Source organism: Elephantulus edwardii, unplaced genomic scaffold, assembly GCF_000299155.1.
Source record: "Elephantulus edwardii isolate Elephantulus edwardi_28Jun2011 unplaced genomic scaffold, EleEdw1.0 scaffold00027, whole genome shotgun sequence".
NCBI lineage: Eukaryota > Metazoa > Chordata > Mammalia > Macroscelidea > Macroscelididae > Elephantulus > Elephantulus edwardii.
Genome location: NW_006399777.1, coordinates 1,817,707 through 1,826,760, shown reverse-complemented (window position 1 = coordinate 1,826,760; position 9,054 = coordinate 1,817,707). Strand labels below are relative to the sequence as shown.

General features: G+C 54.7%; 1 protein-coding gene across 1 annotated transcript in view; it reads right to left on the bottom strand.

Annotated features, from left to right (window-relative positions):
• Positions 1-2,547: 2,547 nt before the first annotated feature.
• The window catches only part of EAF1 (ELL associated factor 1), a 9,141-nt gene continuing 2,634 nt past the window's right edge, over positions 2,548-9,054 (bottom strand). The window contains exons 2-5 of the mRNA XM_006883401.1: positions 6,438-6,574; positions 4,430-4,602; positions 3,673-3,903; positions 2,548-2,594 (exon numbers count right to left, since the gene is read on the bottom strand). Coding sequence (XP_006883463.1) covers positions 2,548-2,594; positions 3,673-3,903; positions 4,430-4,602; positions 6,438-6,574 — 588 coding nt within the window. The remainder of the gene's footprint in view (positions 2,595-3,672; positions 3,904-4,429; positions 4,603-6,437; positions 6,575-9,054) is intronic.

The window sequence follows — 9,054 nt, the reverse complement described above, 5'->3', positions numbered from 1 at the left end:
ACCCAAACAGAAGCAACAAAAGCCCATGTTTCCTAGCACTTCAGTTCAGCTGGTTTTCGAACCTGCTGGTTAAGGCCTGAGTCTGGAAATCCCACCTTCCTTGTCAGATGGAAGCAGTCCGTCTGGCTGGACCAGTAAGTCCACGGCTACAGTCAGACTCATCTTTCATGATGATGTGATAAATACATTTCTCTCACACACATACACACATCCTACTGAACTAGCCTCTCAAATAAGGACTTTGGAATTTTCAAGTTTTCCCACCACCAAAGCACATAGTAAGTTCACACGTAGAATTAATGCTTCTGCCACAGTGACAGTGTTCGTGAGGGGCGGCACCACCACAGGCCAGCCCCTTCACGTCTGTACCAGGCGTGCCAAGGCCCCTTGGTTAACCCCGTTACTACAAGACCGACAGAAGAGCCAGCTAAATCAAAGGGCATTTTTCCTAAATGAGACTTCACAGCCCTGACCATCCATCAGGACCGTCTCTGCTCCCGCTGAGGTGGACAGGATGGGCCCCTCTGTCTGCCTGTGTCCACTGGCTAGGACATCGAGTATCTATTTTATGGACACTGAGTTCTGGGAGGGATGAGAACAGTCCCTGCAGGTCAGAGTCCAAGCAGGAGGCGGCCAGTGCTGTGCCCGCAGCAGGCACTCGGGTGAGCTGAACCCCACAGGAAGGGGCTGGGAAGACCCTCAGAGAGGAGCGGAGATGGGGACTGAGGGAGGCTCTGCAGGCCGAGGGAGGGCCCAGGGCAGAAGGGCAGGAGACGGCTTTGGCTGGCAGGAGGACTGTCATGAAAAGCAGGTTTAGAAGCCAAATGCTCCATTTCCAAGGAGAAAAGATTCCTTCCACCACCGGGTCAGGCGGGGCCCATGGTGTCCAGAAGCACTGGGAGCTCTGTGCTGAGACCTGGGCTGAGGCATGCTGGGCAGGGACTGAGGGGAGATGGGGCTAGGCTGGGCCTCTGCTGGGCCGGGGTCGAGCTGAGGCTGAGCGGGGCCTGGGCTGAGGTGGGAGCTGGGCTGAGGCCAAGCCGGGCAGCACTGCGCAGGACAAGTGGGCACGGACGGGGTCTGGAAGCCACATGCTGGCTCAATACATGTAGGGCCACGGACGGGAGGGACCTGTATGTCCCAGCCTGATAACCCCAAATACCTGGTTCTGTCTGTACAAGTCGACTCTGGGAGAGAAAAAGCAGAGATGGGACCAGAGACCCACCCCAGGTCCCGTTCCTCACACCGGCCCAGCTGAGCAAGCTCAGGACAGCAGGACAGTCCAGTGGCCACTCACTAACAGTCTCAGCCTCGCAGCCTCCCACCGTAAACCCGCTGCTAGCCCAGGGCACGAGGTGCCACTGACCTGCCCCAGGTGGGGACCCAGGTGGGGAGGGAGGGGCACGAGAAGGAAGGGACACTAACACACTGACTAAGCCGGGGGGGGGGGGGGGGAGCGTCCCAGAACACGTGTGTGTCAATGAGACGCGGCCACGCCAATTACAGGTGACTCATCAGACACTGGGCAGGGACAGCGATGACTGGCCTGCCCCGGCGACCAGACTCCACTGGGAACCACACACTACCAAAGGCCGTCTCCATGAAAACACTCGTCCATGAGGTCAGGCACAGACAGCAGGGTGGGCGCAGGGCTGACGCCCCGAGGGCGTGCCCACTCCCCACGGTGCAGCGCCTCTTGCCACCCTGGCAAAGGAGCACCCTGTGGACTAGCCCAGGCTTCTTCAGCGCCCCTCCCTTCCTACAGTTCCCTTCCCTCAAGCCCACCGGATGAAGGACCCTTGATTTCGTCTCTGTGCAAAGGCAGCACAGAGTCGCACGCGTGTCACGATCCCCACATCTGCCAGTATCCAGCTCTTCTGCCTTATGGAGTCAGAACAGCTCCAGTGGACAGGAGAGGTCTGAGGAAGACTTTCGAGCTCCAACAAGAGCTTGGGGGAAGGGAGGAGGCACACGTCCCTCTTGTAGGTGCAAGAGAGAGGGGCCAGCCAGCAGACACCAGGACCTGGTCCCAGATCCGTCCTGCACAGGACGGTAAGGCCGGCCCAGGTGACGCTTCCCCACCACCCTGGACGACGATGTCAACAGTGTTCTCTGCAGCAATCTGAGGTTCCCCTCCCTCTCCCATCCCTGGCCACGGGTACAGGCCACCAGGCCACTCAGGAAGCCACAGGCTAGAAATGGAACTGCTGGCCCTCTGACACCTCGGCTTCAGAGTGAGCTGGGCCCGTGCACACTTCCTGTGGTTTGGTTAACATCACCAAACTAGAGTACAGCATTCTCAGTTCTTCTAGAAATCTACTTAAACCTCGAAGCACAAACCGTAGAGAAACAACATGGGAAGACACCACCACCCTCCGAGGCCTGCAGAGCCTGTGCTTCTGACGGCAACCACTCCTCACGTGCTCCCGAGGCACTGGGCTCCCCACACGCACAGCCTGGCCCGGCCAGCAGGAGGTCAGTGCACCGAGGTGGACGTGCCAGGCCGGCGGGAGGTCAGTGCACGGAGGTGGACGCGCCTGGCCGGCTCTAGTCGTCGCTGTCACTGCCAGATTCGCTCAGATGCAGGTCATTTCCTACAGAAGAAGAACCAGTCAGCAAGCGCACAGCTCAGGAAAGACCGCTGCCCGCCCCCCTCGCCTCGGTGATCCGTCCTGTCACGTGTCAGCGTTACGTTTCAGGAGCAGCTGCCACACCAATGCCCAGGAGGCATTCCATCACGGGGGAAAGGAACTGGCATGCCGAGAAAAAATGGGGTTCTGAACCTGGGCATTCAGGGGCAGCCTCCTCCCAAGAATGTGAATTTCTGCCACAGACGTGGAATCAGGAGCAACAGAGAACCCCAGCACGTAGCTTTTGCTTCAGCTTTTGTTAAAATGTAGATTCTGATTCAGTGCTTTTGGAGTAGAAATGCAAATTCTTAGGAAAGTAGGCAAAGCACCTTCAACCTTCAAGTACAATGAAGAACTAGGCCAAGGTCCCGGTGGGCCTGTGGGCCTTTCCACCCGTGCGGGGAAGAGAGGACACTGAGCCAGGTGCTGCGTAAACCGGTGCAGAACGGGCCCAGTGTGTCCCTCAGGGCCACTGCAGCACTCCGGACACCTGGGGACACTCCAGGAGGGGACTGGTGGCCTTGTCTGGGCAGAGGTCTGACGAGGAACAAGGCAAGAATGGCCCAGCACAACGTGTCCAAAGTTGAGAACATTCAGCCTGCCGCACGAAGGGGTTGCTGCCAAGACCTTGAAAAGGCAGTCGCGCGGGAGAGCCTCTGTCGGGGCCCCAGGCTGTGTGAAGAACTGTTCTCCCCCAGCCCTGGAACAGGGCCGCCTATGTCCGAGGGTGAGGGAAAGCAGCCAGGGGTCACTAAGTCCAAGCATGCGGACCGACGGGTCCCCGAGCCTGTGCACGGGCTGGGCTTGGAGCTGCAACGAGGGCCTGGGGCTGGGAGCGGGTAGACGGGTGGGCAGTGGTTCTAAAGGCTGGTGATACACGGAGTCAGAGGCTGGCTGAGGGCGCAGCACTGCCCAGGACCCACAAACCTGGGAGCGGGCCTTCTTGGCTCTGAGCTGCCGCTCTGGGCTGTGCCACCCCGTCCCTTTCCCGCCCACGTCCCTGAGGGTCACACAGACAGTCACCGCTGGGAGCCGCACTTACGGAGGGTGTTCATGAGCTGGCTGCTGCCCTGCGGCCGCCCGGTGCCATTGGCCACGGCGGGTCGGTTGCCGTAGGGCTGCTGGTGCAAGGGCTGCGGTGGGGAGCCCGGGGCACTGTCCTCGGCCCCGCTGCTCGAGCTGTCGTCGTCGCTGGCCGAGGAGCTCTCCGAGTCCGATGAGCTGCTGTCACTGCTACTCATCTGCTCGATGATGTCCACCTCGGCCCTCAGCTCTGCGGGGGAAGGATGGGGGGACGGGGACGTCAGTGATTCCCACCCGCCCCGCGCAGGACCCAGTCCCACCATTCCCCAGGGCAGAGGGCCTCCCACCAGCAGCACCCAAGTCCCACCCGCTCCTGGCTGGGAGCCTTCCACCAGCAGGACCCATGAGACTCTCTCTTTTAGAGTCTCTCTTTCTCTCATTTTCTCGCTTTCCTCTCATTTTCCACCTTTTCAAGCATGACCTCCCTCTCTAAGGACTGGCCTCTCAATATACCCAGAGTTTCACCCTCCAACTGTACTTGGTCCAAGACACACCTGGTTTTTTGGGGAGTCCCTGGGACATTAGGTGGCCATGCTAAATTAAATTCTGGAGCTCCGGCATAAACCCTTGTCAGATGGGCAGAAGCAGCCACCCTCAATCCTCCTGGTAGCCCATGCTTCCCAGAGCCCCCCAAGTCAATACGGGGCCTTCAACCCCTGCAGAGCATGGACCCTCTGTCCCGAGGTGGTAGCACGCTTCTGGAAATGTCTTCTTACCTCTTTTGATGTCGTCCAGCTGAGGCTCCGGAGAGGGGTTATCCTTCACGGGGGAGGATGTCTTGGGGCCAGAGGGCGGCTTCGTGGGCGCTCTGAAGGGCATGGGTGGTGGAGGCGGAGGGGGCTGTGGAGGCTGCGAGGGGCGGGCCTGGATTTTACTGCTCCCCTCAGCCCTGCAGTGAGAAACGGGAACACAATCAATCAGAACAGCAACAACTCAGGTTCTCCAACGCTGAGGGCACCTGTCTGCAGGCTGCACCACCTCCTGCTCTCTGCTGACCTGAACGTCATGTGTGCTACACTGACTAGCCATGCCGCAGCGGGTGGCCACAAACCCATCTTACCAACAGGAAGGATGGGTCTACTTGTATTCGATACAAAATTACAATCACAAGTGTATGATTTCCTAAATAAAATTAGTTTCTGAAATACCACCCTGTTGGCCAATTTCCCCATCACCTATTTACTTCTCTGTCATGTAAGCTCCTGCCCGTGAGAAAGAGACCCACTCCAAATTCAGAAACGTCCACCCCAACTCCTGATGCAAGCTGGCCCAGCCAGGACTCAGCACGCTGCAGTGTGAACACAGACCACTGCAGGCTCTCGGCAAAATGCAGGTTCCGACTGGGAGGGCCCGAGACCCTGAATTCCTAACAACTGACAGGACACACCGACAGTCCCCAGGCCACCACGCAGTGGACGGGGCTCCCGGATGTGACACTGGGGAGACACAGGGGCTCCGGGATGTGGCACTGGGGAGACACAGGGTACCCAGCTCTCCGCAGAGAGGCTGCCCCATGAGAACTGAGGTGAACCTGTGGCTCTAAGCTTCAGTCTCATCTACTCAGGTCCATTTCCTGGGTAACGGAATCCAGGACATAAAAAAAGGAGAAACGGTGAACATTTTGTCACATGTCACCGTATAACGTTTAACACAAGTAACTTGAAAAATAAAGGAAAAATTAATTATGAAGAAATACTATACAGGTATATGACTTTCAAAGCTAACATGTCAAAATCTGAGTAAAATGACTGAAGGATGACTATTCATTTCATCCGTTAATTTTTCACAAGTCAACTCCACTAAAACGTTTAAATGACTGTATTTATAAACATTTCCTTTACATTCTGTTTAGCAGGGACATATTGAACACAATGTTGAAGCTAGATAAAAATAGATTTTTTCCTAAAAACAGCACCTTCTGAAAGTCACTTCTAAGAGTTAGACAACACAGAGTGCATGTTAAAACGAAGCAGCAGTGCCCGGCACACGACAAACTGCTCTGTAAACAGTGGGGGCTGTTCTTCTCAAGGAGTGACTGGGAGGAAAGGGCCTGAAGTCGGGAGACAACCAGGCAGTAACACTCCTGTTAAAATGTCAGTACCTTGCCAATGTGTTGGGAAGTGACAGACAGAACCCGTTTTACATCTAACAACAGACTGAATTCTGACCTCCAAACAAAAGCTAAGGGTCCACACCAGACGTATAACGCCTGCCGGGTTACACACTGAAGAGCAGGCTTCCAGGGAAAGGGGCCAAACTGCTTCAGGATCACCGTGATCTCAAACGGACCCTGTGAAGAACCGGAAGAATCACGTCCTCCAAGCGCTCCCCCTCAGGCTGAAACTGGCAATCTTGCCCTTAAGGGGATACTACAGAAACCACCACGACATCAGCAAGACCGGCTTTATCCTCATGTTACCCATTCCTCCCACAGCCATGAACAGCGTCCACGGTCTCGGTCTCAAACAGGTTCGCATTTACTGCATTTGAAGCCAAGACACAATTTCTGACTTGTCCTGGATCACACAGACGAGGGCACACACACTCTACGTAAGCCAACGTCCACCATGTCCTTATCCTGTTGCTCTGCGTCCGGTCACCTGCCCCATGCCCAGTCACCGCCCAATCACCCATCCAGTCACCGCCCCGCCCGGTCACCCATCCGGTCACCGCCCCGTGCCCGGTCACCCATCCGGTCACCGCCCCGCCCCGTCACCCGCATACCTCGTCTTCTTGACCTGGATGCTGCTGCTGAGCTTCTCCAGCACATACTCCCCGGTGTCGTGGTTGATAATGAGCACACAGTCCTTCTGATAGGGCCGCTTGTTCCCCTTGAACACCGTCAAGGGCGGCGTGGAGCCCTAGTGACCACAAGGAGAAGATGAGCAGGTGAAACGCGCCGTGACACAGAGGGTACAGACGGCTCTCCTGTATCAGAGAGCCCAGCTACGATCAACGGTGGCCCAGCGGTAAGGAGCTGTGCTGCCAAGCCAAAGGCGCGCGGTTCGAATCCACAGCCGCTATGCGGGAGAAGGATGAGAAATCTCCTCCCACACAATTTACTGGCCCTGAAAACTCACGGCAAGGTCGGCTGTGAGTGACTCGATGGTCGGTAACACCCACCACTATACCTACCAGGGACAGTGCCGGGGAGGGCGGCGTTCAGACCCCCACAGTGAGGACACAGGGGAGGTCAGCATTCAGACCCCCACAGCACCCAACAACAAGCAGCAGCTCATCACACACTTTGTCAGTTACTGACAAGCAGAATAAACTCCATTTTTATTTTAATACCTCTGGCTTTCTGGGGGAAAACATTAAACAATACAGCAAGATATTCAACTCATTCTATTCAACTGATTCTAAGCAAGCAAGAGAACATGAATGTTTTCAATGCTCGTGTCATTTTTCCCGGGCTTGGAAAATGCTACAAATACCGGTTGTGAGTGAAGTAGGAAAAAGAAACTGGCCGTCACGTGGGGATGTGGTGGGTGCAGCCGCTACAGTGGGCTGACCGTGCTACTGCTATGCCGTCTGCAGAGCCTCGGGTTCCCTGAAGCCAAGTCACCTAACACGAGCATTCTCCCAGGACGTGGCCTCGTGAGGGGGCAGCCCGGGAACCCTGAGCTGTGGAGACAACAGAGTGGACGGATGCCCCACCCCACACCTGCCTCACACGGTGCTCCAGTCAGCAGGTCAACCTTGTTGAAGGTCTTCCTCTTTCTGACCATTTCATCTTCTAGAACCTGGTCCCTCTGATAACACGGCCCAGGGATCTAGGGGGCCTTCTGGCCACCCCGTGTGTTTCATATTCTTCACCAAACCAGTGCCATGCTCCAAACGCAGCAATCGTCCTTCAGTCCTCCCCACACCTCATCCAGCCTCCACACACACGAGGCTTGGGCCAAGCTCACCTCAGTCATCAAAAGGCATCTCTGCTTTTTAACACGTCTTATGCAACATATTTACACAACGCAATCATTGATTTCCTGACCGCTGATTCCACAGGCACTGCTTAGGGATCCAAGTAAAATAAAATTCTTAATCCTTACCTGACTGCTACACTGTACTTCCCCCTCAATCAAGAAAATATGGTTTTCCTCAGTTTTATTTCTATGCCTCTTAGTGAACCAGCAGGATAAATTGCAATAAAATAGATTCACTGTGAACTTAGTATTATCTTTTTAAAAAAATTTGAAATGCTCAATATTTGTTTAATGCTGAATATATAAGATGCTCTTTTGCTTAGAAGCAAAAACAAACAGAAAAACAACTCAAAACTGTATTCCTTGACTTCGTATTCACACAGTGAGAACTCTAGAGTTGGAAGAGACCTGAGGGATCATTTACCCAACACCTTCCTCTTGCATTTGGGAAACTAAGGCCCAAAGGGAGGTGATGTAAGCTTCCCCAGGCAGCAAGCAAGAAAATGCAGTGGCCAGGCAAGTGACAGTCCCCAGCCCCAAGCCTGCCAGGCTCTCGGCCCTGTCACCAGCTACTCCCAACACAGGAAGTGACCAAGAACTTACAGGACAAAGACACAGGTTCATTAAGAGCATGGGTCTGACCCGTCAGGCAGGATTCCACACGCGTCTCTGTGAGGGTTCCCAGTCCAGCTGGCCTACATGTGCCTGTGTTAGCCCAACGCTCGACTCCCAGTTCAGTTCACACCCATAGCCGTCAGCCTGCAGCTGACCCCTCAGACACCTGGAAGATGCCAGCTTTGCTCACACAGGCTCTAGCGCTCATCCTGGAGACCCTGCCCTGCTAAGCTGCTGCTGTCCATCAGCATGGCCAATGACCTCTACCATGCAGCAGACAGGGGGATGTGGAGGACAGAGAAACACAGGGCCAGAGAATCAAGCACCTGGGGGCAGGATCAGTCACGAAGACCTTTCTGCTTTAGGCTGGAGCTTTAGAAATCTCAACATTCTAGGCATACCCATGTTTACTGTGGCTTTGTTCACAATAGCAAAGAGCTGGAAACAACTTAAGTGCCCATCAACAAATAAATGGATAGAGAAGCCGTGGTATTTTCAAACAATGGAATACTAGCTGCACTGACAAACAGGGAACTCATTAAACATTATATAAAATGGGTGACCCTGGAGGACATTATGCTGAGTGAAATATCTCAGTCACAAAAGGACAAATACTGCATAATGTCACTGTTGTAAAAAGGAACTGACATTGGGTTTGGGGGAGACCGAGAAAGATGGGATACATAATGTATACTGCATTGAAACAGATGAGGGAGAGAACTGTTTAAAAGGGATATATGATTAGGTATTATTGTCATGACAGGAGTCCAGAGTGAAGGCTGCACAGTGGAGTGGACTTG